Genomic DNA, 26,883 nt, shown 5'->3' on the forward strand with positions numbered 1-26,883 from the left:
TCTCCTCTGGAACATAAAGATGAATTGTTATATAACCAGAAACAAAATGCAACTTCATGCAAACTGATCTCAACCTAATAGAAATACACAACAACAAAGACACAATATAAAGAGGAAAGAAGTGGAAAGAAGAAATCTATACTTTGGTTATGATTCCTCAAATCTGTTAATTCTGCAGCTTCTGGAAAATTCAAACATTGTAAACTCTTCAGACACAAGATATTATACATGCTTCTTTATACAGTTTATTTCCTGGCAGCTCCATGTAGAATGACCTTTTGGTTGATCCTGAGATGTGTAATGGTGCATGCAATGTGTAATAGCTCCTGTAACGAGTATTGTTTCACTGTGGAGTGAACAGTGTTGGGACACAGCCCCGGGCTCTTCCTTCTTGTGAAGGTCAAACTCAGAATAAAAGCAGCCTCCTCCATACAGCATAAATAACCCAATGGCCTCAGCTCCACAGCTGCTGGAGAACAGAGTTGACACAAAGCGTTTTGTCTTGAACACAGAAAACTCAGTCTGCGTTCTGAATGGAGTTGGCAGAAGCTTGCGGCGTCCAGCTGGCTGCGTACCGACCCAGACCTCCTGCTTCAGGGGCGCATGGGATGGCACCTCCAGGAGGGTTGGATGAGTCTGGGTGCTGGCACTGCGACGTCGATGGGAGCAGTGTCGCTTCCCTCGGGTCTGAGGCTCTGACCGGCTACGAGACGCTGGACGCGCCGCCGCACTACGACTTCTACGCCAACACGCAGGTGTTCGGCCGCCTGCGGCGCTGCAGGCCATCTCTGTTCCAGCTGCACGCCAACGCCGAGGTGACCAAAACTAACCAAACTACCAACACTAAGAGGAATATTGACAGAAATGCAGGTTGCAAAACAGAATCTTGGGTCCAAGATTGCTGCTAGAGCTGGCTACTTGAAATTATTTAGAACAGTTTTTAGTTCTAATCTAGAGATGAAGTCAGGACAGGTGTTCGGTCCTGCTTCCACCAGACGTCTGGTTTGTGTTAGCATGTTAAGTTTGGACATATTAAACCAGTTTTATATTCTTTATATTTTTGTCTGCCAATAGCAACAGGAAATTTTCTTCAAACACCATAAAAAACGTAGTTAAATAAGAACTCAACTTTAGGTCAGCTGGTGAGTGTGCGCCCCCTGCAGGCTGACCCGGGGTCTGGTCCTCAGCTCTGCTGCATGTCACCCCCGCTCACGCTTCTTGTCATTCTCCCAGCGACAGTCTCAAAAATGAACTTTAACTCCATATGTTGAACTAATTTGTGTCATTCTTGATATAAGATGAGAAAATCCTTTATTAGTTCCACAATGAGGGGGGTAAAGAAGAGTACAATAGCAATATTAAATTGCTATTGTACTCTTCTTTGTACTCTTCTTTACTGACGTAATAAAAACAAGTACATTAAAGTATTTAAATGTATTACATATTGCACCAGATGAATGTAATTAAAGTGGCCAAAAGTGATTAAAGTGTTATAAGCGTTAGTGGTCTCATGTGAGCTCAGCTTGTTGTGCAGCCTGACAGCAGTGGGAAGGAAGGACTTTCGGTTCCTCTCCCTCAGACAGCGGGGATGAATGCATGTGACTGTCTTCTACTCGAGTGTTAATCATCTGTTCATTCTCTATGCAGGATTGTGCTCAATTCACAAGGAATTTATTTTGGTGTTATCTGAATTTGGGTCAAAGATAAAGGATGTTAATTGTAAATGGTGATTTTGGACTATAAAGATAAAATGTATTTGACTTTACGTGACTAGGTTGATTCCAGACCTCCCTTATACGAGGAGACAAGAGCTGAACCGATGAGAGACGACAGCTCAGAGGAAGATGAGGAAGAGGAAGAGCAAAAGGAGCCTCCAGCTGAACCTACTCGCTTCGGCTGGGTACAGGGAGTCATGGTAGGCTGGACTGCTGTGGGATTTGTTGGATTTCTGCAGTTATGTGTATATATAACTATAATAAGTCTATAACTAAATAAGTATATCATAATTAGACTTGTTTCTTGTGATAAAATAACGTTACTCGTTTACTGTCGCAATTATCTGGCTACACGGTTGACTCGCTGGCAATCATTTTGTTTATTAGATCCATTTCCATTTAAAAACAAACGCCATACTTCTGTGACATTTTCTGAATTGTTTTCCACTATTGTAAGTTTGACTGCTATCCTTTTAATAAGCCTGTGCCTTCTTGTTGCATCCTCCTTCTAATGGCACCAGACTAAAGAATTGGTGCCACAGTTGGTTGTTTCGAGACACTCAAATTATAATATTTGCATTTTCTTTTGCAGATTTTCTGTAAATTCTGTTAACATTTGCACTGCGTTTGAATTGAAACCTGTCTAGTGTTAGAGATGTGAATTAGGTTTCATCAGCGGAATGTCAATCTGAACTGCTCCGACTGGAGAAACAAACATGCAGTAATACTATTCATAAACCTCTTACAATACAGTTAAAATCTCTGAATAAATCAGTGTCTCACCAACACTAATTGTGCAAACATCTTGAATTGTTATGCTAGAAACCCATGGTGTCTTTGTAAAGTGATCACACTCACTCAGTCTGTCACATCTCCAACAGCATTTTGAACTCACAGAACACTTTGTTCTGTAGTTGGTGCAAAGCGTGGACGATAATACACTCTGCTGATGTAGTGCACCTTGTCCACACTGCGTATCATATTACGACCCTACATGTACTACTCACTACACCAAGGATGACAGCGTGCCAACAGAGGATGACCAAGAAACATATTCAACCTATTTGACTTCATGTATTTGATAGAATTGGCTTTTTATGAACATGTGGAGTTTCCAAGGACACTTGTGTCCACTGGGTGTAAAAGAGACACAACGACGAATTCAAAGACAGTCAATTGTGTTTTGAAGTAACATCACTGAGGATAAATTACAATTTGGAAATACTTCTGGAGCAACTGTGTCTCAGTGGTGAGCAGGTTGTCCTTCATTCAGAGGATCGGCGGTTTGATCCCCGGCTCCGCTACTCCATGTCGATGTGTCATTGGGCGAGACACTTAACCCCACATGTCTCCAGTAGGTGTGTGAATGCTAGCTACACCTGATGGGCAGGTGGAACCTTGGCCCCTCCCATCAGTATGTGAATGGGTGAATGATGTCACATGTTGAAGAGCTTAGAGTGGTCGGAAGGAAAGATCTGAACAAGTACAGACATTTACCATTTGTTGTCATTTGAGTATTGAAGCTGAATTATCCCACACACAAATACTCATGGTCATCATGGCGTTTGGGTTCTGAAAAACACAAACATTTTTAAGTTTAAATATTGAATGATGTATTTTGGTTTCAAAATGACAAATGTATAATATACATAATTTACAAAGGGTTGGAACATGTTGTTACTGTCTCCATGTCCAAGTTATCAAAGCTGCATACAAGGAGTGCAGATCTGAGCATCCAGGCTTAACCTCTTGTCCCTGGTGGCAGAAACAAGTTCCAACATCTTCGTCTTGATCCGAACTGCCAAATATTCATTAATATTCCAAATTTTAATCTTTTTTTTTTTTTTTACATAATCTCAATAATAATTATTAATAATGAACTACTATTAATTAGTACTAAAATAATTAATGAATTTATACTGAGAGTTTTTTTTTATTTATTTTGCAGTCTGGGATATGTCAATTATTTTCCCCAACCTTAGTCCTGATGATAACTCCCAAATATCCATTCATTTCAGAACTGTAACCATTTAAATGACTGAATGACAGCTTTTGAGGCGATACATCTATTTCATATATATATATATATATATATATTATTTTCTGGATACAAAATGATATGCCGGATGATTAGCCACAATATTGATTTTTATGCTTTAGAGCAGGGGTCCCCAAACTTTTTCCTGTGAGGGCCACATAACTTTTCCCTTCTCTGATGGGGGCCGGGGTCAGTTTGTAACAGAAAAAGTGTGACGATCGCAGGGGTGAATAAATGCAAACATTTATTGGTTTCCAGAAAGCCACACATAACCAAATATTAATAACCCTTTCCGGGATCTTCACAGAAAAAAAAGCCGAACGGATGACTGCTTCGGCTGAGCTTGAAGTACAAATGTATTCTGCTGAGCTAACAGTCCACTTTTTAGCTTTGAGAGTTTGTCTGCTCGCATTTGGCCTTGCAAGTTATCATACTTGTCTTTGACGGGACTCATAGTGTCGGCGCAGATTGTTTTCTTTGAATACCGCCACCGCCTCTTGAAGGATGAGACAAACAGCCTTTTCTTTGTATTGAACAAAAAAAGAATCTTTTGACCACTGCAGGTTAGATACCCTGCATTCTGAAGCAATTGTTCTCTTACCTCACCTTTTCACCATTATTCCGTTCTATTTGACAGGGGCTAGTCTAGGATTTGCGTGGCCAGACTGAAAACAAATCATAATGCGTCTCTGGTATTGTTCAGGGGGCCAAATGTGGAGGCGGGCCGCATCCTTAGCGGGCTTTAGAGTATTAGACTTAGACTCTCACAAAAAAAACTGTCAACTATCCTACACTATACTAATCATATGTTAGAGCTCAGGCTGGAGAATCGTGTTTCTTTTTGGTTAGGGTGACATTTGTGAGTTTCTATACAGCTTTTTCTTTTCTTTAGCACTAATGTATGTGGCCATCTTGAGAGTGACTCTTTTGTACAGCCCCTTTCTGAAAAACACGTTTCTGCCAGAGAAAACCACTACAAAGAGATTCAGGCTGGAAGAGTAGTTTCCTCTAGAGAAACCCCGACAGGCTTTACTGGTGTTGCACTTCAAAGTCTTGGTTTAACCAGATCTTGTGTATTTGTTCAATTCTGTGTCTGTAGATCCGGTGCATGTTAAACATCTGGGGGGTGATCTTGTACTTGAGGTTGCCCTGGATCACTGCTCAAGCCGGTATAGGTACGTCCAACACCTGTTCATGTGTTGGTCCGTTGTAGACCAAAGTATGTCTTGGATACTTCGACACTATGAGAGCGCCAACCGGTCTGCCTGTCCTCTTTGTCTCTTTGTGTGTCGTCATGGCAGGTCTGACCTGGGTGATCATCCTGCTGTCCTCCTGTATTACTGGCATCACCGGTCTCTCAACCTCAGCCATCTCTACCAATGGAAAGGTCAAAAGAGGTCTGTTCCCTCAGTGACTCATGCAGGACACAACAACCTACTTCATGAAGTAGAAATGATATTTAAACAAATACAAAGGATTATTATGAGAACAACAAAACATGTGTATAACATCGTACAATATTGAATGTCAGTGACTCCTTGCATGATGAACACGTCCATGTTACCCGTCTCCAGGTGGGACTTACTTCCTGATCAGCCGTAGCCTCGGTCCAGAGCTGGGCGGCTCCATTGGTCTCATCTTTGCTTTTGCCAATGCTGTAGCGGTGGCCATGCACACGGTGGGCTTCGCTGAGACCGTCTCAGACCTCATGGGTGTGAGTAGGATGTGTGTTCATACGGAAGCAGCAACGTTTACAATACTGTACAGTAATCACCATTTGCGTTCGCTTCAAACACACCTGAAACTTCTCTGGAACATTATCAGGAACATGGAGCCGTCATGGTGGACCGAATCAATGACATCCGCATCATCGGCATCATCACAGTCACATGTCTCCTCGGCATCTCAATGGCTGGCATGGCGTGGGAGTCAAAGGTCAGCTCAGACAAATACACCAGACCGTTGTGAACTGCCATTGTGATTAATACCAAATTGTTGGGATTTTAAAACAAGGTTATGCTACTAGTGTGCTGAGATGCATTAGCGTGTTCTTGCGTGTGCATTTCTGTCTGCACATGTGTACCGTATGTTCTGCCCTCCACAGGCTCAGGTGTTGTTCTTCCTGGTCATCATGGTGTCATTTGTCAGCTACATTGTTGGAACCATCATCCCTGCTTCACCACAGAAACAAGCCAAGGGGTTGTTTGGCTACAAAGGTGACGGGTCAGTCCTCAGAGTGTCAGACTCCTGCAGGCCAGTGCAAAGCTTCCTCTTTCAGTGTAGAGCCGTGCACTATGTGTGTGGTGCTTTGTACAGGATAACCCTTTCAGAGCTGTTTGATGAACTAACTATTTCACTTTCAACAGCTGAAATCTTTGCTACCAACTTTGTCCCTGGCTGGCGGGGACCGGAGGGCACTTTCTTTGGCATGTTCTCCATTTTCTTCCCCTCCGCCACGGGCATCCTGGCAGGAGCCAACATCTCAGGAGATCTCAAGGTGTGTTCATTTCTTTCTTTCTCTGTTTCTTTTCTGGAGAAATCCTACATTTAGAAAACACCATAGATTGTTGTCAGTGGTATATAAACATTGTGTATCTTACCTGAAATGACGAATACCGTAAAAGAGAACTTCCCTATGAAACAATGCATTATTGCAAACAGAGGCAGAGTTATACAGCGTCTCAAGGAGTGAGCGCTCAAGAGAAGGAGTCACATCGTTGTATAAGGAGAGAGCAGGATGGACCATGATGCTTCAGTCAGGCCAGCGTGTCACACGACATACAGACGTAGCATCCCGCCCTTAACTGATGACCTGTAAAGTACTTTATTACTTTATTGGGTGGCTTTAGCTCATGGGGATGAGTGGTCGTCCTGCAACCACAGGGTCGCCGGCTTGATCCCCAGCCTCTCCATGGGTCACATGTCGAAGTGTCCCTGAGCAAGACACCCAATCCTAAATTGCTCCCCGTGCGCCAGTCAGGGCTGCCCACTGCTCCTTAATACTAAGGATGGGTCAAATGCAGAGAATACATTTCATGTATCTATGTAAAAGTATGTACTATGACAATAAACTAAACAACAGGAAAGTAAAGGTGAATGTCACTTCCTGCTGCAGGACCCATGAGTCACTGCAACAGAAAACACAAACACAGCTGGTATTCCACTTCATGTAGATAAGAATGTGAAATGCAACTAAGAATATAACATGCCTGTGTGCACACACACACATTTTGATCAACATGTAAACACTGTTTCAGCTGTAAACCAATGTACATGGTTATCTACTGTTGATGGATTCAAGTCCAGATTTTAGTGCAACATATTTGAATTCCACATATACAGTATATGCTTACATATTACATATCTTAAAGACACATAGTGACTGCTTTCTACTGGTTGAAACCTGGCTATTACAATATAATTTTGCTTCTAGACCGCAAACATCACCTTCACAGCACTGGCGCCTCAACAGCATTGACTTTCCAGCTTCGGTCTTGTTTGTGAACTTCAACTCTTTCTGTGGAATGATGTGTGGAGTAAAGAGCTTTGAGTGGTCCAGGTCCATCTGTCCTGGAGAGGGAGGAGTGCTGGGCTGCAGGCTTCTTATAGAGCTACAACAACATGTTGATATGAACACTACCTGTTCCTAAAGAGAGAGAGAGAGAGGTGTGTTTATACATTTCAATATGTTAGTCAGGGTTGGGAGAGTTACTTTGGAAATATTAAAGGTTACAATAATTTATTAAACAGTCTTTGGAGATAAGACGAAGTACATCAAAAGAGGAAGTGATGTTGTGGTTAGATCAGGAAGTCTAGACACTGCTGGCGGTCAAGGGACATTTTAATCCCACATGATCCTCAGAGGGCTTTACAGGCTGTACACCCCGACCTCCTCTGTCCCGGGACCTCACACCGGATCAGGAGGAACTCCCCAAAACAACCTTTAACAGGGAGAAGAAGGGAAGAAACCTTGATCTGAGCTATTTTCTGTTAACAAATTGACATTTCCAAAATCTAGTGCTATTGTATTTCAATGCTGCTTGTTCATTTTCTTAACTGAAGGGCCAAACATCACTATCATTATTATTAATAATGATAAATCTAGTATTTCCATCAGATCTCCTGCCTGAAGTTCTGCTGCAATGGTATTCCACTCAGCTTCTTTCTTGGTATTGACTTTGCACAATGCGTTCCTTGGGTCATACAACACTGTTTACTTCAGATCAGTTTGTGTGTAGTTTAGGGTGACTGTGTGGAGTTCAGGGTGTGGAGTTCAGGGTGACTGTGTGGAGTTCAGGGTGTGGAGTTCAGGGTGACTGTGTGGAGTTCAGGGTGACTGTGTGTAGTTCAGGGTGTGGAGTTTAGGGTGGCTGTGTGGAGTTTAGGGTGTCTGTGTGGAGTTTAGGGTGGCTGTGTGTAGTTTAGGGTGTGGAGTTTAGGGTGACTGTGTGGAGTTCAGGGTGTGGAGTTTAGGGTGACTGTGGGGAGTTTAGGGTGACTGTGGGGAGTTTAGGGTGACTGTGTGGAGTTCAGGGTGTGGAGTTTAGGGTGACTGTGTGGAGTTTAGGGTGTGGAGTTCAGGGTGACTGTGTGGAGTTCAGGGTGACTGTGTGGAGTTCAGGGTGACTGTGTGGAGTTTAGGGTGACTGTGTGGAGTTTAGGGTGACTGTGTGGAGTTTATGGTGTGGAGTTTAGGGTGACTGTGGGGAGTTTAGGGTGACTGTGTGGAGTTTAGGGTGACTGTGGGGAGTTTAGGGTGACTGTGTGGAGTTTAGGGTGACTGTGGGGAGTTTAGGGTGTGGAGTTCAGGGTGACTGTGTGGAGTTTAGGGTGACTGTGTGGAGTTTAGGGTGACTGTGTGGAGTTTATGGTGTGGAGTTTAGGGTGACTGTGGGGAGTTTAGGGTGACTGTGTGGAGTTTAGGGTGACTGTGTGGAGTTTATGGTGACTGTGTGGAGTTTAGGGTGACTGTGTGGAGTTTAGGGTGACTGTGTGGAGTTTAGGGTGACTGTGTGGAGTTTAGGGTGACTGTGTGGAGTTTATGGTGTGGAGTTTAGGGTGACTGTGGGGAGTTTAGGGTGACTGTGTGGAGTTTAGGGTGACTGTGGGGAGTTTAGGGTGACTGTGTGGAGTTTAGGGTGACTGTGTGTAGTTTAGGGTGTGGAGTTTAGGGTGGCTGTGTGGAGTTCAGGGTGTGGAGTTTAGGGTGACTGTGGGGAGTTTAGGGTGACTGTGGGGAGTTTAGGGTGACTGTGTGGAGTTCAGGGTGTGGAGTTTAGGGTGACTGTGTGGAGTTTAGGGTGTGGAGTTCAGGGTGACTGTGTGGAGTTCAGGGTGACTGTGTGGAGTTTAGGGTGACTGTGTGGAGTTTAGGGTGACTGTGTGGAGTTTATGGTGTGGAGTTTAGGGTGACTGTGGGGAGTTTAGGGTGACTGTGTGGAGTTTATGGTGTGGAGTTTAGGGTGACTGTGGGGAGTTTAGGGTGACTGTGTGGAGTTTAGGGTGACTGTGGGGAGTTTAGGGTGACTGTGTGGAGTTTAGGGTGACTGTGGGGAGTTTAGGGTGACTGTGTGGAGTTTAGGGTGACTGTGTGGAGTTTATGGTGTGGAGTTTAGGGTGACTGTGGGGAGTTTAGGGTGACTGTGTGGAGTTTAGGGTGACTGTGTGGAGTTTATGGTGACTGTGTGGAGTTTAGGGTGACTGTGTGGAGTTTAGGGTGACTGTGTGGAGTTTAGGGTGACTGTGTGGAGTTTATGGTGTGGAGTTTAGGGTGACTGTGGGGAGTTTAGGGTGACTGTGTGGAGTTTAGGGTGACTGTGGGGAGTTTAGGGTGACTGTGTGGAGTTTAGGGTGACTGTGGGGAGTTTAGGGTGTGGAGTTCAGGGTGACTGTGTGGAGTTTAGGGTGACTGTGTGGAGTTTAGGGTGACTGTGTGGAGTTTAGGGTGTGGAGTTTAGGGTGACTGTGTGGAGTTTAGGGTGGCTGTGTGGAGTTTAGGGTGTGGAGTTTAGGGTGACTGTGTGGAGTTTAGGGTGTGGAGTTTAGGGTGACTGTGGGGAGTTTAGGGTGACTGTGTGGAGTTTAGGGTGGCTATGTGTAGTTTGGGGTGTGGAGTTTAGGGTGACTGTGTGGAGTTTATGGTGTGGAGTTTAGGGTGACTGTGTGGAGTTTAGGGTGGCTATGTGTAGTTTAGGGTGTGGAGTTTAGGGTGACTGTGTGGAGTTAAGGGTGACTGTGTGTAGTTTAGGGTGACTGTGTGGAGTTTAGGGTGACTGTGTGGAGTTTAGGGTGACTGTGTGGAGTTTAGGGTGTGTAGTTTAGGGTGACTGTGTGGAGTTTAGGGTGACTGTGTGGAGTTTAGGGTGACTGTGTGGAGTTTAGGGTGACTGTGTGTAGTTTAGGGTGACTGTGTGGAGTTTTGGGTGACTGTGTGGAGTTTAGGGTGACTGTGTGGAGTTAAGGGTGGTTCTCCGGCTTCCTCCCTCAGGCCAAAGACATGCAGCTCAGGTTAACTGAGGACTGAATCGCCCGTAGGTGTGAATGTGACGTCTCCGTGTCTCATGTCTCCTGTCAGCTGTGTGATACCTTAGCAACCTGTATCAATATATCAATATATCAATATGTCTATTGTAGAAGCACGTCCGCCAAAACTCTAAAGTTAAGTTACTTTAAAAAGCACTATGTTTGTGTCTTTTTCCTCTCCTTCCCAGAATCCAACAGTGGCAATCCCCAGAGGAACATTAATGGCAATATTCTGGACCACCATTTCTTACCTCATCATCTCTGCAACCATTGGTATGTATGTCCCAACTGCTGCTATAGTGAGTTGGACTTTGAATCACTGTGTTGATGTGGTTAATAATGACTAACTCTATGCACATTTTTCCTCTTAATTAATGTCTTCTTATCAAAAGCTTTAGAAGATTTAGAGTCTGAATCGGTGTGAAATAACTGCACCATTCTGCAGCATGACCAAACACAAGAACATCTAGTGAACAGCTAGAGTAATGTTACTCATCAACGACTAAACCGACTGACTCCTACGCGGCTAAACCTGCCCTGGTAATCTCAAAAGTGACTCTGCAAGCCAGACATGCGCTCTTGACTCCAGATCAATGCTCTGGAGTCTCTCCCTCTACTCCTAGTGGCTGCCTACGAAACCAATGCTCTGTGTATGGCACTGTGAGGCGAGCCTCTGCAGACGGCATGCAGGCTACGACCCCGACGGAGGCTTTTTATCTCAATTGTCGCTTTATTCTCCAAAACGACAGCGGACGGACAAACACAATGGACAGAGTGTAACCGACAAAGCGTCATGAACTGACCTTCACAGCGCAGAAGAAGGATGATAATTATCTCTAAACTCAAATCTCATATCCACGCACTACTTTACTGCCTTTGTACACTGCTGTAAAGAAACAAGTCCAACATGAAATGCATTATGAAGAAACGAAGGTTGAATATCCTGTAAACTATTTGATTTAGCTGCAAAATATTTACTCAAATGAAGATTTTTAAGACCTCCTGTTTTTAAAACATCTAAAAACGAGTTGGCCTTCTTTGTAAAATCCCTCGATGGAAATCATGTTTTCATCAGTGAACTATTTGTAATAGTCAAGTGATGCTTCCTTCCCTAGCTCCTTTAGCATACATCCTACTTAACCAAGGAAAGGAATGAATGCCTTGCGGTGGCAACATTTAAAGTGAAAGTAAAGTTTCTGCCGTCCATTAAAACAAACCATAAGCTTATAATGCACAGGTTTAACAATTTTATTATAAAGTCAAGATGAATATGAATTGACAGAGACAACCATTTTGTTTAATTTCATCTGTATTTCTTTATTTCAAACATAATGGTAGCACTTTGTAATAAGTACACACTATTTAGCATTATTAAAGCAAGAGTAAACACTGAATTCATCATTTATAAAGCATTGTTCCAACATGAATACTCATTAATATGCAATTCATAAACAGTTATAAATGTTTCATTCTTGATTAATAAGCTTGGACTTCATACTTTCCACATTTGTACATGAAGTATTAAGACCTTTTAGCTGCAATTCATGATTACTTCAGTAGTTACTACTCGTTGGTTAAGTATTAGTTAAGTATGTTAGTGACCTCATCTAAAGTGAGGACTCTCTATGCTTTACAAAGCACTAATAAGCAGCGCCTCAAAGCTAGCAGAAGTCTCAGTTATCTTCTCAACAGAAAAGTGAAATAGACACAAAGTGATAAAGATATTAATATGATGGTGATGGGGTCCATGCCCGTCAGTGGCACGAGTGTTCATAGTTTGTTGGCACACAGCTACACATGATTGATTATGCTATCAGAGGTTCCATGATGCTTGTGTCCATGTGTGTGTCCTCCAGGAGCTTGTGTGTTGCGGGATGCGTCGGGCCGGTTGAACGACACCCTGTCCCCGCCCTCAGCCGGCCAGGACTGTGCTGGTTTGGCGTGTGGATATGGATGGGACTTCACTGAGTGCATCGTCAACAACACATGCAGCTATGGCATCAGTAACTACTACCAGGTCAGCACTCACAGGACGCACATAAGAAGCTGATATATGTGATGACAGGGACAAACAGTGGATCCCTTCTCCTCTGTGGGACCAATACGTCTCTCTGCTTCTAGTCCATGAGCCTGGTGTCAGCCTTCGGCCCGCTCATCACTGCTGGGATATTCGGAGCGACGCTCTCTTCTGCTTTGGCCTGCCTGGTGTCTGCTCCCAAGGTGTTCCAGGTACACACACACACACACACACACACACACACACACACACACACACACACACACACACGTGTTAGTGTTAAAGACATGTAAGCTTAAAACACTTTGAGTGGTGCTCTATTCTTTAAGAAGAATAGAAAAACACACACAAATACACAGGATAAAATACATTTTGTGAAACATTTAAAAAACAAGCTTGTATTTATTATTTTCTGCTGTGACCGAGACATATGCTTTCTCCGCTAGTGTCTGTGCCAGGACAACCTTTACCCGCTCATCGGCATCTTTGGGAAAGGTTACGGCAAGAATGAGGAGCCGCTCAGAGGCTACCTGCTGACATACGTCATCGCCGCCTGCTTCATCCTCATTGGTGAGGAACCTCTGGACAGGGCGTCACCAGTGTGCTCTGGTTGGACATGAGAATGTTCTGAAATGAGAACGTGAAATGGAAAATTAGTCAACTGGAACTTAAATTGGGAAAAACTTTGTCTGCTGATAAGATGGAAGTGTAGCTCTGTATCTACAAGTTTTCTGCTGCTGCTTCTTCTAGCTTGCAAACATTTCATAATGATGGTCTGAAGCCCCATATTAAGTCTGTTGGCAAAAACATTGGGGACATATACATGGCATTTATTTTGACTGCTATATGAAATAGATCAAAGTCACAAGTCTTGGGTTTCGACAGTGGGGCCTTTTTTTTATTCTGAGGCAGCAGTAATACATATTGTGTTTGCAGTAACATTAACGTCATACAGCTCTGATAGAGTCAAGAGAATGAGGCGTAAACTGTTTAGACTCAGTGTGGGAATGAAGGACTCTGCTGCTAACAGTGAACAGTCTGCACAGAGATCTCATGTCCATCCATTAAACTGCTGTTGCATAAAACAAGTGTCAAAGTTGGGTTTCACTTCAGGGTAAAAATTGCGTTGTTTCTCTCCACCAGCCGAGTTGAACACCATCGCTCCCATCATCTCCAACTTCTTCCTCTGCTCGTACTCTCTGATCAACTTCAGCTGCTTCCATGCCTCCATCACCAACTCACCAGGTACACAGCTGATTGATATGGATATATTGATTGATCTTCCTGTGGACTGGTCCCTCTAGCACACAGGCAGACTGCTGTGGTGGACGTGGAGAGCAGGTCTCTTATTTAGTCTTCACTCTCCACGTCTTCAAATCCTTTGTCCTGTGGTCTTGATAGGTTTGATTCAATAGTTCCATGTCGTCACCTTCCTAAATTAATGGCGTAAGTAATTTTTTGACAAAAATGGTTAAGGGCTAAATGGCTAAATCATCTCCTCATGATACACCTCTGGTAAAACCTCCTCCATCCTCAGCTGGTCATGTGATTCTACCCTGTAGTATAACATATAACATGTCAAGAGTGTGACTTAGGACATTTTGCAAGCTTTTCAAGATGGCATTTTGAAGCTAGCATTTAAGCTAGCAACTTAGTTAGCATTTTTGTCATTGAAAATCTCACTGGAACATAATATTAGTAACCATAACATAATGTGACGGTATTACAGTGAGCCTGTAGTCAGAGTCTAGAGGCAGCGGGTGCTCTATACTACATTTGGTCAAGTTGTTTGTGTTTTCTGAGAAACCTTAAAAAATGACTTTTATTTTAGGAAGGTGATGATATAAGTTTGTAACAACACAACTCTGTGGCTGAAAACAGATGCTGGAGAAGTTGGATGATAAGGAGGGGCTCCTGTGAACAGAAAGAATACAATGTGTTCAGCCTAGTCTATTACATTCATACACAAAGCGCCACATTACAGAGGTAAGATGGTATACAAACACATGCAAGCAGAGGAATGCAAACGACTCCATCACCACCTGTTGTATCCTCAACCCTTCTTATCATTGTGCTTATCGAAGCTGTTTTGACAAACACACGTCAATAGATTTGGCAATCCTCTCTCCTCTAGCAATGGACGAGCCTGGAGGATGTTCAAACATGGGATGTTCTGCAGCCGCTACAACCTTCAGGTTGCGTCCCTGAGGGTCCAGGGCTGAAGACACTGGGCCACAGTGTCAAGAGCTCCATAGACCTCTTGACACTGTGGCCCAGTGTCAGAGTGTGTAGCCATGATGTGTGTGTTGTGTGTGTCTCCAGGTTGGCGTCCATCCTTCAGGTTCTACAGTAAGTGGCTGTCTCTGCTGGGCTCTGTGATTTGTGTCGTCATCATGTTCCTGCTGACCTGGTGGGCCGCTCTCATTGCCTTCGGCGTCGTCTTCTTCCTTTTGGGATACACGCTCTACAAGAAGCCGGGTAAACTCACACACGGCTACAGATAAGCAGGCCACGCACAGTGTGCTGTCAGAAGCTAACGGATGTGGTCTTGTCTGGGCGTAGCGGTGAACTGGGGCTCCTCGGTGCAGGCCAGCTGCTACAACAGGGCTCTGAGCCAGTGTGTGGGGCTCAACCACGTGGAGGACCACGTCAAGAACTACAGGTAGTGTCCAGACCACGTCCTTCGTAGTCCTTTAGTGGGTCTCTGTTGTCTACATGAACAGGAATGCTGCTTTTGTTGCGTTGTTGTATTAGTCATTTAGGGGTGAAATGTGATTGTCGTACCTTTTTGAAAACCCACCTACTTTTAGGCCTCTTTTCTAAAATGTCATACCCAAACTAACAAAGGTGTATCTCTGCAACCACTAGGGCTGTTTGAATATGTTGGTGTTATAATAAAAGAGCATTATGTGAGTTGTGTGTTCAGATGTGTAAATATCAGTCTATATGTTACTGGTTATGAGTAAATGAAGAAGTGAACTATACAGTTTTTATAGCAATCTCTGCCATAGAGCCCATATGGGCTCCACAGTTTTCAAAGGGCTTCAAGCTGAGCGTGACAGCTCAATATCTGGTGATGAAGAAAACAGTCCTGTCTGTCAAATAGAACAATCAATCTCATTGTGTTCATTAAAACTTGCATTTGAAGGATATCCCACTGTAGTCGGTGCAGATTGTGGTCTCGTTTGACAGCAGTACTCTTAGCTTAGCATACGCTCTGGTGGAAGTGTAGATGTGTCTCTGAACTGACCCGTCTCCCCCTTTCAGGCCCCAGTGCTTGGTGCTAACTGGTCCTCCCAGCAGTCGTCCAGCTCTGGTGGATCTCGCCACCAGTTTCACGAAGGACCTTAGTCTCATGATCTGTGGCAACGTAGTCACTGTGAGTCCAACTAAACCAGCACCCAGTGCACATGTTTGATTCATTAGGACAGCGCCGCGTTGATGACTGAAGTCATGTGACCGTGTGCTCCTCAGGCCCCTCCCTCCGCATCAGGCGTGGACAAGGCGAGCAGCGGCAGCCATGTTTCCTGGCTGAACCAGCGGAAGGTCAGGTCCTTCTACAGAGGTGTGCTGGCTGCAGAGCTGCGGTCAGGAGTCAACGTGCTGCTACAGGTCAGAGTCACGAGGTCACGAGGTCACAAGGTTGGTCTATTGCGCAACACAGGGTTGTGCAAGGCAATGCGCTGTGTTGCCACGTGTCCCACAAAGGAAACAACCCCGTTGTGTAGTGGAGGCTGAGCAGGTTGTGACTGTGTGGGTATCGTCTCTCATCCTCTGGGCTCTTCACTTCATTTACACTCACTTCACTGATGTCCTCTTCATCCTGAGTCGGGCCACACAGCCCACGCCAGTGTAAAGGTCAGAAGAGAGGTCAGTTCATACATTTGAGTTCATGGTGAGTTAAGTTAAGTTTGCACAGTTAATTGTTAACATATTTACAGGCTAAACAGCTTTCATCAGTGACTTGGAAACAGCTTCTGATTGGTTAGTTCAGACAAGTGAGTTGGGAACCAGGAAGTGTTGCTGTTAAATAAAATGAAGAAAATAAATGTAGGACAGCAACTGTCCCAAACCAGTAAGTGAACACGTGGCAGTGTCTTCCCTGGTGAGCGCTCACTGGACTACAGGCAGCAGTAACAGAGCCAGTCGCTATCAGCTGCCAGCAACTCATCTCTTCTTCTTGTCCTGCTGCTAATGACCACCAGGGGGCAGGTTTGGGTCGGATGAAGCCAAACGTTCTACTGATGGGTTTCAAGGAAGACCGCTGCAGTGAAACCCCTCAGGATGCACATGACTACATAGCAACACTACAGTGAGTACAGCGGTGCACCTTCTGTGTGTGTGTGTGTGTGTGTGTGTGTGTGTGTGTGTGTGTGTGTGTGTGTGTGTGTGTGTGTGTGTGTGTGTGTGTGTGTGCACTGATGATAATAACACTGTGTTTCAGTGATGCGTTTGACCTGCAGTACGGCGTGTGCATCCTGAGGCTGAAGGAGGGTCTGGATGTCTCTCCTTCCTCTCAGTCACATGGTGAGCTGGTTAACATGAGAGGAGTCACAGTGAGGTGAACAGCAGCTGGTTAACATGAGAGGAGTCACAGTGAGGTGAACAGCAGCTGGTTAACATGAGAGGAGTCACAGTGAGATGAACAGCAGCTGGTTAACATGAGAGGAGTCACAGTGAGGTGAACAGCAGCTGGTTAACATGAGAGGAGTCACAGTGAGGTGAACAGCAGCTGGTTAACATGAGAGGAGTCACAGTGAGGTGAACAGCAGCTGGTTAACATGAGAGGAGTCACAGTGAGGTGAACAGCAGCTGGTTAACATGAGAGGAGTCACAGTGAGGTGAACAGCAGCTGGTTAACATGAGAGGAGTCACAGTGAGGTGAACAGCAGCTGGTTAACATGAGAGGAGTCACAGTGAGGTGAACAGCAGCTGGTTAACATGAGAGGAGTCACAGTGAGGTGAACAGCAGCTGGTTAACATGAGAGGAGTCACAGTGAGGTGAACAGCAGCTGGTTAACATGAGAGGAGTCACAGTGAGGTGAACAGCAGCTGGTTAACATGAGAGGAGTCACAGTGAGGTGAACAGCAGCTGGTTAACATGAGAGGAGTCACAGTGAGGTGAACAGCAGCTGGTTAACATGAGAGGAGTCACAGTGAGGTGAACAGCAGCTGGTTAACGTGAGAGGAGTCACAGTGAGGTGAACAGCAGCTGGTTAACATGAGAGGAGTCACAGTGAGGTGAACAGCAGCTGGTTAACATGAGAGGAGTCACAGTGAGGTGAACAGCAGCTGGTTAACATGAAAGGAGTCACAGTGAGGTGAACAGCAGCTGGTTAACATGAGAGGAGTCACAGTGAGGTGAACAGCAGCTGGTTAACATGAGAGGAGTCACAGTGAGGTGAACAGCAGCTGGTTAACATGAGAGGAGTCACAGTGAGGTGAACAGCAGCTGGTTAACATGAGAGGAGTCACAGTGAGGTGAACAGCAGCTGGTTAACATGAGAGGAGTCACAGTGAGGTGAACAGCAGCTGGTTAACATGAGAGGAGTCACAGTGAGGTGAACAGCAGCTGGTTAACATGAGAGGAGTCACAGTGAGGTGAACAGCAGCTGGTTAACATGAGAGGAGTCACAGTGAGATGAACAGCAGCTGGTTAACATGAGAGGAGTCACAGTGAGGTGAACAGCAGCTGGTTAACATGAGAGGAGTCACAGTGAGGTGAACAGCAGCTGGTTAACATGAGAGGAGTCACAGTGAGGTGAACAGCAGCTGGTTAACATGAGAGGAGTCACAGTGAGGTGAACAGCAGCTGGTTAACATGAGAGGAGTCACAGTGAGGTGAACAGCAGCTGGTTAACATGAGAGGAGTCACAGTGAGGTGAACAGCAGCTGGTTAACATGAGAGGAGTCACAGTGAGGTGAACAGCAGCTGGTTAACATGAGAGGAGTCACAGTGAGGTGAACAGCAGCTGGTTAACATGAGAGGAGTCACAGTGAGGTGAACAGCAGCTGGTTAACATGAGAGGAGTCACAGTGAGGTGAACGCTGCAGCAGCTGGACTTGTGTTACCAAAGTCACGCTGTTCACATTCATCAATCATCATTTGAGTTACTGAATACAAATGAATCCATGAATAACAAACCCCTCTGTTCATATTCCAGTTCATCCAGGTTCAGATGGAGGACCAGAGAGTATAAACACTCGCTTTCAAACAACACACACATGTATGTACACATATTTATGGACTTATAGACTGTGGCTTATTTAACACTACGTGTGTGTGTGTGTGTGTGTGTGTGTGTGTGTGTGTGTGTGTGTGTGTGTGTGTGTGTGTGTGTGCTCAGCCTGACAGAGACAGCAGAAGAGAAGAGTTTTTCTAAGCTAACAAAAACATAAAGATTAGTTGTAGGTGATTGAACGCCGATTAAAACATAGTTGTGAATATGATATTCTGTGTCTAGCAATGAATCCCCTTAGATGTTCCCCAGCTCGTCCATTAAATACCAGACATGTACTGCGTGTATCTCATCAGGATGTACATAACATGTTGTGCAAACAGCTGCTGTCTCCAGTGAAGCAGAGCCTCAGTGCAGCTCGCTGTTCCAGAAGAAACAAGGGAAGAAGAGCATGGATGTGTACTGGCTGTCTGATGACGGAGGTGGGAGCCTCTCGATCCATCCTCTCTTCTCTGGAGAACGTTAGCAGAGGTTCCTCACGCCGTGTGTGTGGTTCTGCAGGTCTGACCCTGCTGCTGCCCTACCTGCTGACCCGCAGGCGGCGCTGGGCCAGATGTAAGGTCCGCGTGTTCGTGGGAGGAGACGCAGCCCAGAGGGAAGCGCAGAGAGACGAGTAAGCACTGGAGGACTGATGCGTCGCCGGGGAAGGACAGGGCATGATGGAGAGGAACAGTTATCAAAGACTCAGCATTTATATACTAATGTAACTAATGTAACCAAACACATTCATGATTGTAAACAGTTCATTTAAACTTGTAACCACTCATTGTATGGCCACATGGTGGCGACAGAAACAAGCTATCAAGCAACAGTTAACATGGCTAACATGCTAACTATGACCTGTGACACATCCAGCAGCTTTTCCTTCGACACCAGTCAACATGTCCGCCATGAGGAAAGAGTGTTGCTGTAGTTTAAGAACGGAACCTGTGAGAACATGTTCATGTTCACTCCATGTTTTCATTCTCTTCAGGGTGTTGGCGCTGATCAAGAAGTTCCGTCTTGGTTTCCATGATGTTGAAGTTCTTCCTGACCTCTACCAGAACCCTCGGCCTGCAAGGTGCCTGCTTTCCACTGCGGCTGTTCGTCTGTGTTCTATGTCTGTGTTCTATGTTCTATGTTCTATGTCTGTGTTCTATGTTCTATGTCTGTGTTCTATGTCTGTGTTCTATGTTCTATGTTCTATGTTCTGTGTTCTATGTCTGTGTTCTGTGTCTGTGTTCTATGTCTGTGTTCTATGTTCTATGTCTGTGTTCTATGTCTGTGTTCTATGTTCTATGTTCTATGTTCTGTGTTCTATGTCTGTGTTCTATGTCTATGTTCTATGTCTGTGTTCTATGTCTGTGTTCTATGTTCTATGTCTGTGTTCTATGTTCTATGTCTGTGTTCTATGTTCTGTGTTCTATGTCTGTGTTCTATGTTCTATGTCTGTGTTCTATGTCTATGTTCTGTGTTCTATGTTCTGTGTTCTATGTCTGTGTTCTATGTCTGTGTTCTATGTCTGTGTTCTATGTTCTATGTCTATGTTCTATGTTCTATGTCTGTGTTCTATGTCTGTGTCTGTGTTCTATGTCTGTGTTCTGTGTCTGTGTTCTATGTCTGTGTTCTATGTCTGTGTTCTGTGTTCTGTGTTCTATGTTCTATGTCTGTGTTCTGTGTTCTATGTCTGTGTTCTATGTTCTATGTCTGTGTTCTATGTTCTATGTCTGTGTTCTATGTCTGTGTTCTGTGTTCTATGTCTGTGTTCTATGTCTGTGTTCTATGTCTGTGTTCTGTGTTCTATGTCTGTGTTCTATGTTCTATGTTCTATGTCTGTGTTCTATGTTCTATGTTCTATGTCTGTGTTCTATGTCTGTGTTCTGTGTTCTATGTCTGTGTTCTATGTTCTATGTCTGTGTTCTATGTTCTATGTCTGTGTTCTATGTTCTATGTCTGTGTTCTATGTTCTATGTTCTATGTCTGTGTTCTATGTTCTATGTCTGTGTTCTGTGTTCTATGTTCTGTGTTCTATGTCTGTGTTCTATGTCTGTGTTCTGTGTTCTGTGTTCTATGTTCTATGTCTGTGTTCTGTGTTCTATGTCTGTGTTCTGTGTCTGTGTTCTATGTTCTGTGTTCTATGTCTGTGTTCTATGTTCTGTGTTCTATGTCTGTGTTCTATGTTCTGTGTTCTATGTCTGTGTTCTATGTTCTATGTTCTGTGTTCTATGTTCTGTGTTCTATGTCTGTGTTCTGTGTTCTATGTCTGTGTTCTATGTCTGTGTTCTATGTTCTATGTTCTATGTTCTGTGTTCTATGTCTGTGTTCTGTGTTCTGTGTTCTATGTTCTATGTCTGTGTTCTGTGTCTGTGTCTGTGTTCTATGTTCTATGTCTGTGTTCTGTGTTCTATGTCTGTGTTCTATGTCTGTGTTCTATGTTCTATGTCTGTGTTCTATGTTCTATGTCTGTGTTCTATGTTCTGTGTTCTATGTCTGTGTTCTATGTTCTATGTCTGTGTTCTATGTCTATGTTCTGTGTTCTATGTTCTGTGTTCTATGTCTGTGTTCTATGTCTGTGTTCTATGTCTGTGTTCTATGTCTGTGTTCTATGTTCTATGTCTATGTTCTATGTTCTATGTCTGTGTTCTATGTCTGTGTCTGTGTTCTATGTCTGTGTTCTGTGTCTGTGTTCTATGTCTGTGTTCTATGTCTGTGTTCTGTGTTCTGTGTTCTATGTTCTATGTCTGTGTTCTGTGTTCTATGTCTGTGTTCTATGTTCTATGTCTGTGTTCTATGTCTGTGTTCTATGTTCTATGTCTGTGTTCTATGTCTGTGTTCTATGTTCTATGTCTGTGTTCTATGTCTGTGTTCTATGTCTGTGTTCTGTGTTCTATGTCTGTGTTCTATGTCTGTGTTCTATGTCTGTGTTCTGTGTTCTATGTCTGTGTTCTATGTTCTATGTTCTATGTCTGTGTTCTATGTTCTATGTTCTATGTCTGTGTTCTATGTCTGTGTTCTGTGTTCTATGTCTGTGTTCTATGTTCTATGTCTGTGTTCTATGTTCTATGTCTGTGTTCTATGTTCTATGTTCTGTGTTCTATGTTCTGTGTCTGTGTTCTATGTTCTATGTCTGTGTTCTGTGTTCTATGTTCTGTGTTCTATGTCTGTGTTCTATGTCTGTGTTCTGTGTTCTGTGTTCTATGTTCTATGTCTGTGTTCTGTGTTCTATGTCTGTGTTCTGTGTCTGTGTTCTATGTTCTGTGTTCTATGTCTGTGTTCTATGTTCTGTGTTCTATGTCTGTGTTCTATGTTCTGTGTTCTATGTCTGTGTTCTATGTTCTATGTTCTGTGTTCTATGTTCTGTGTTCTATGTTCTGTGTTCTATGTCTGTGTTCTGTGTTCTATGTCTGTGTTCTATGTCTGTGTTCTATGTTCTATGTTCTATGTTCTGTGTTCTATGTCTGTGTTCTATGTTCTGTGTTCTGTGTTCTATGTCTGTGTTCTATGTCTGTGTTCTATGTTCTATGTTCTGTGTTCTATGTCTGTGTTCTATGTTCTGTGTTCTATGTCTGTGTTCTGTGTTCTATGTTCTGTGTTGTATGTCTGTGTTCTATGTCTGTGTTCTATGTTCTGTGTTCTGTGTTCTATGTCTGTGTTCTATGTCTGTGTTCTATGTTCTATGTTCTATGTTCTGTGTTCTATGTTCTGTGTTCTATGTCTGTGTTCTGTGTTCTGTGTTATGTGTTCTATGTCTGTGTTCTATGTCTGTGTTCTATGTTCTATGTTCTATGTTCTGTGTTCTATGTCTGTGTTCTATGTTCTGTGTTCTGTGTTCTATGTCTGTGTTCTATGTCTGTGTTCTATGTCTGTGTTCTATGTTCTATGTTCTGTGTTCTATGTCTGTGTTCTGTGTTCTATGTCTGTGTTCTATGTCTGTGTTCTATGTTCTGTGTTCTGTGTTCTATGTTCTATGTTCTATGTTCTGTGTTCTATGTCTGTGTTCTATGTCTGTGTTCTATGTCTGTGTTCTATGTTCTATGTTCTATGTTCTATGTTCTGTGTTCTATGTCTGTGTTCTATGTTCTGTGTTCTATGTCTGTGTTCTGTGTTCTGTGTTCTATGTCTGTGTTCTGTGTTCTATGTTCTGTGTTGTATGTCTGTGTTCTATGTCTGTGTTCTATGTTCTATGTTCTGTGTTCTGTGTTCTATGTCTGTGTTCTATGTCTGTGTTCTATGTTCTATGTTCTATGTTCTGTGTTCTATGTTCTGTGTTCTATGTCTGTGTTCTGTGTTCTGTGTTCTATGTCTGTGTTCTATGTCTGTGTTCTATGTCTGTGTTCTATGTTCTATGTTCTATGTTCTGTGTTCTATGTCTGTGTTCTATGTCTGTGTTCTATGTCTGTGTTCTGTGTTCTATGTTCTATGTTCTGTGTTCTATGTCTGTGTTCTGTGTTCTGTGTTCTATGTCTGTGTTCTGTGTTCTATGTTCTGTGTTGTATGTCTGTGTTCTATGTCTGTGTTCTATGTTCTATGTTCTGTGTTCTGTGTTCTATGTCTGTGTTCTATGTCTGTGTTCTATGTTCTATGTTCTATGTTCTGTGTTCTATGTTCTGTGTTCTATGTCTGTGTTCTGTGTTCTGTGTTCTATGTCTGTGTTCTATGTCTGTGTTCTATGTCTGTGTTCTATGTTCTATGTTCTATGTTCTGTGTTCTATGTCTGTGTTCTATGTCTGTGTTCTATGTCTGTGTTCTATGTTCTATGTTCTGTGTTCTATGTCTGTGTTCTGTGTTCTGTGTTCTATGTCTGTGTTCTATGTCTGTGTTCTATGTTCTGTGTTCTGTGTTCTATGTCTGTATTCTATGTTCTATGTCTGTGTTCTATGTTCTGTGTTCTGTGTTCTATGTCTGTGTTCTATGTCTGTGTTCTATGTCTGTGTTCTGTGTTCTATGTTCTGTGTTCTATGTTCTATGTCTGTGTTCTGTGTTCTATGTCTGTGTTCTGTGTTCTATGTTCTGTGTTGTATGTCTGTGTTCTATGTTCTATGTTCTGTGTTCTATGTCTGTGTTCTATGTTCTGTGTTCTATGTCTGTGTTCTGTGTTCTATGTTCTGTGTTCTATGTCTGTGTTCTGTGTTCTATGTTCTGTGTTCTATGTCTCTGTTCTGTGTTCTATGTCTGTGTTCTGTGTTCTGTGTTCTGTGCAGAGGTGTCAAAAGTATTTACATCCATTACTCAAGTAGAAGTATAGATACTAGGGTTTAAAAATACTTCTGTAAAAGTTGAAGTATCAACTCAAGCTTTTTACTTCAGTAAAAGTATAAAAGTAAAAGTAATGTAAGGGGATTTTTTTTTTCTTCCATTAAGGACAAACTCTTAAGCCGCGTCTCAGGGGCCTATAGTGCACTACCCCACCTCCCCCAATTTAATTTGTGTTGCCAAACAAAACAGAATGAGTGCAGATATGTGAGCCATCAGGTTGTATCAGTATTAGTGGAGCAGTGAGCTGCTTTCCTCGACACATGTGTTATAAACGGGGTTGTAGATTTGATACGGCTCTCAATTCATGCTCAATATTGAGCTTAGATCTGTTTCTTTATTTTGAGAAACGCAACAGCAGGAAAAGACGAGCTCACGGAGCTCACGGCGTCGCGTCAAATCGCGCATGCGCAAGCTAACCTGTTAACGGCGTACCGTAACCATTTACCCAAAAGTACAGGCATTTGTCCATGTATTTATTAATCACTTAGTTTTATATCCGTGTACTTTGTACTTTTGTAATATGTGAAGCCAGCAGCTCATTGTTGGTAGAAGACACGAGCACTTTGGCTCTTTCACCCGGAGCAGGAGAGCTGCTCCGGGTTCAGAGAGCTGCTCTGTGTTCAGAGAGCTGCTCTGTGTTCAGAGAGCTGCTCTGGGTTCAGAGAGCTGCTCCGGGTTCAGAGAGCTGCTCTGTGTTCAGAGAGCTGCTCCGGGTTCAGAGAGCTGCTCTGTGTTCAGAGAGCTGCTCTGGGTTCAGAGAGCTGCTCCGGTGCGAGCAGAACTCCGGTTGCTCCTCACATGAGAGCCGCTGTTGCATCTTCACCCTGGGAGCGTTTAAAACACAGATATAGTGGTCTACTTTTCACGCGACATATTTTCCGACACTCTCTGTCCGCTGGTGTGTGTGCTCAGCGCTCAGCTGTGTGTGTGTGTGTGTGTGTGTGTGTGTGCGCTCAGTGCTCACCTGTGTGCGCGCACACGTATCTGTGCACAACGGGGCGGAGAGGTTTTTTTGTGTGTTTTTGAACGATGACGAGCCGGAGTGAAAACAAACCAAAATGAAATAGTAACGAGGCTATTCTTAAAATGTAGGGAGTAGAAAGTACAGATATTTGCGTAAAAATGTAAGGAGTAGAAGTAAAAAGTCGTCTGAAAAATAAATACTCCAGTAAAGTATAGATACCCAACATTTCTACTTAAGTAAAGTAACGAAGTATTTGTACTTCGTTACTTGACACCTCTGGTTCTGTGTCTGTGTTCAATGTTCTCAAACAACAGTGATTTGGGTTGATCTGCGTCTCCCAACTGGGCAAAAGCCCAGAATGCCCGTGGCCTCAGGCTCACTGTGTGAAGGCTGTTCAACACTGTAACATTCACACTGATGGGAGGAGCTACCATGAAGGTACCACCTGTCTATCAGGACTAACTAACATTCACACACTGATGGGAGGAGCTACCATGAAGGAACCACCTGTACATCAGGACTAACTAACATTCACACTGATGGGAGGAGCTACCATGAAGGTACCACCTGTCCATCAGGACTAACATTCACACTGATGGGAGGAGCTACCATGAAGGAACCACCTGTCCATCAGGACTAACATTCACACTGATGGGAGGAGCTACCATGAAGGTACCACCTGTCCATCAGGACTAACTAACATTCACACTGATGGGAGGAGCTACCATGAAGGTACCACCTGTCCATCAGGACTAACTAACATTCATACTGATGGGAGGAGCTACCATGAAGGAACCACCTGTCCATCAGGACTAACTAACATTCATACTGATGGGAGGAGCTACCATGAAGGAACCACCTGTCCATCAGGACTAACTAACATTCATACACCAGAGGCACAGCTTGGAGGAATGGTTTTGGGGTTAAGTTTCTGCTCTAGCACTGAGCCACAGTCGCCTACTTGATGCATAAACATGCATGGCATTATTCATTTAACATGTAAATAAATGCTGTCATGGAAGAAAAAAACAATCATCATAGTAAAAGAGTAATGATTTCATCCATACTTGATTGACTGTATCACTTACTGTCTGCATTTACCCATGATCACTGTCTTTGTATGCTTTAGTGTTCATCAGTTTGAGAACATGGTGAGTCGCTTCAGACTGGATCCAAACCCCAAACAGGACTCTGGTTCTGGGCCACCAAGACAGCAGGAGGAGCCGTGGATGATCACTGACCAAGACTTAGAGAGGAACAAGGCCAAGGTCTGACACACACACACACACACACACACACACACACACACACACACACACACACACACACAGACAGATGAAACCTGAATCATATATATTTTGATACAGTGAATAAATAATTGAAAACCTTTTTTCTTGCTTGACTAAATTGTAAACTTTCTCTGTGGGATTCAGTCTCTTCGTCAAATTCGTCTGCATGAGGTTCTGCAGGATTACTCCAGAGACGCTGCTCTGATTGTAATGTGAGTCTCGTCATCATTCTTGTCAGAGCGAGTGCTTCTTTATTAAAATGCTGTATCATCACGTGGTAAGATAACTGCTCCTTGCCACTCTGAGTGAATGGTGATGATTCTTGGTTGTCACGTTTAAAGCCTGTCAGCAAACACAGACCAAATACAACTGTCTTGTGTCCAAAAGTCATCCCTTGTGGATGCATTGGACGTATTATTGTCGTGATGTTGGTTTGTCTTGTGTTCCTGTTTTATTGTGAAGGCCTTGTCTTGTGTGTCCTCTGTGTTCCATGCACTTCCTGCCCCTGTGATTGTCCCTGATTGTCTGTCTGTTGATTGTCTGCCTTGTCCCTGATTGTGTCTCCCCTTCACCTGTGCTGCCCTCATTGTTTCCACCTGTGCTTCGTTACTATATTAAATTGACTTTGAACAGTTTGTTGGCTTTTTACCAGATCCTGAGAATTAGTAGTGAAAACCAACTGTTCACCTTATGACACGTCTTTGCTAACTGTCTCCTAACAGCACCATGCCCGTGGGGATGAGAGGAGTGTGTCCCAATACTCTGTACCTGGCCTGGCTGGACTTCTTGTCACATGACCTGAGACCTCCAGTCCTGTTGGTCAGAGGAAACCAGGAAAATGTCCTCACCTTCTACTGCCAATGA

At 43.7% G+C, this 26,883-nt stretch overlaps 1 protein-coding gene across 1 annotated transcript; it reads left to right on the plus strand.

Annotated features, from left to right (window-relative positions):
* Positions 1 to 533: 533 nt before the first annotated feature.
* On the plus strand, positions 534 to 26,883 carry slc12a3 (solute carrier family 12 member 3; the record flags this gene model as incomplete). The annotated part of the gene is made up of 25 exons (XM_079224029.1): positions 534 to 815; positions 1,775 to 1,915; positions 4,853 to 4,928; positions 5,055 to 5,150; positions 5,328 to 5,467; positions 5,578 to 5,688; positions 5,858 to 5,969; positions 6,120 to 6,250; positions 10,464 to 10,548; positions 12,132 to 12,292; positions 12,397 to 12,504; positions 12,739 to 12,862; positions 13,436 to 13,537; positions 14,615 to 14,770; positions 14,855 to 14,954; positions 15,560 to 15,671; positions 15,767 to 15,904; positions 16,498 to 16,604; positions 16,737 to 16,819; positions 18,855 to 18,953; positions 19,033 to 19,144; positions 19,505 to 19,591; positions 25,860 to 25,998; positions 26,164 to 26,231; positions 26,742 to 26,883. 25 exons carry the CDS (start codon positions 534 to 536, stop codon positions 26,881 to 26,883), a joined length of 3,012 nt encoding a protein of 1,003 aa, XP_079080155.1.

Source organism: Taurulus bubalis (assembly GCF_910589615.1).
Source record: "Taurulus bubalis genome assembly, chromosome: 9".
NCBI lineage: Eukaryota > Metazoa > Chordata > Actinopteri > Perciformes > Cottidae > Taurulus > Taurulus bubalis.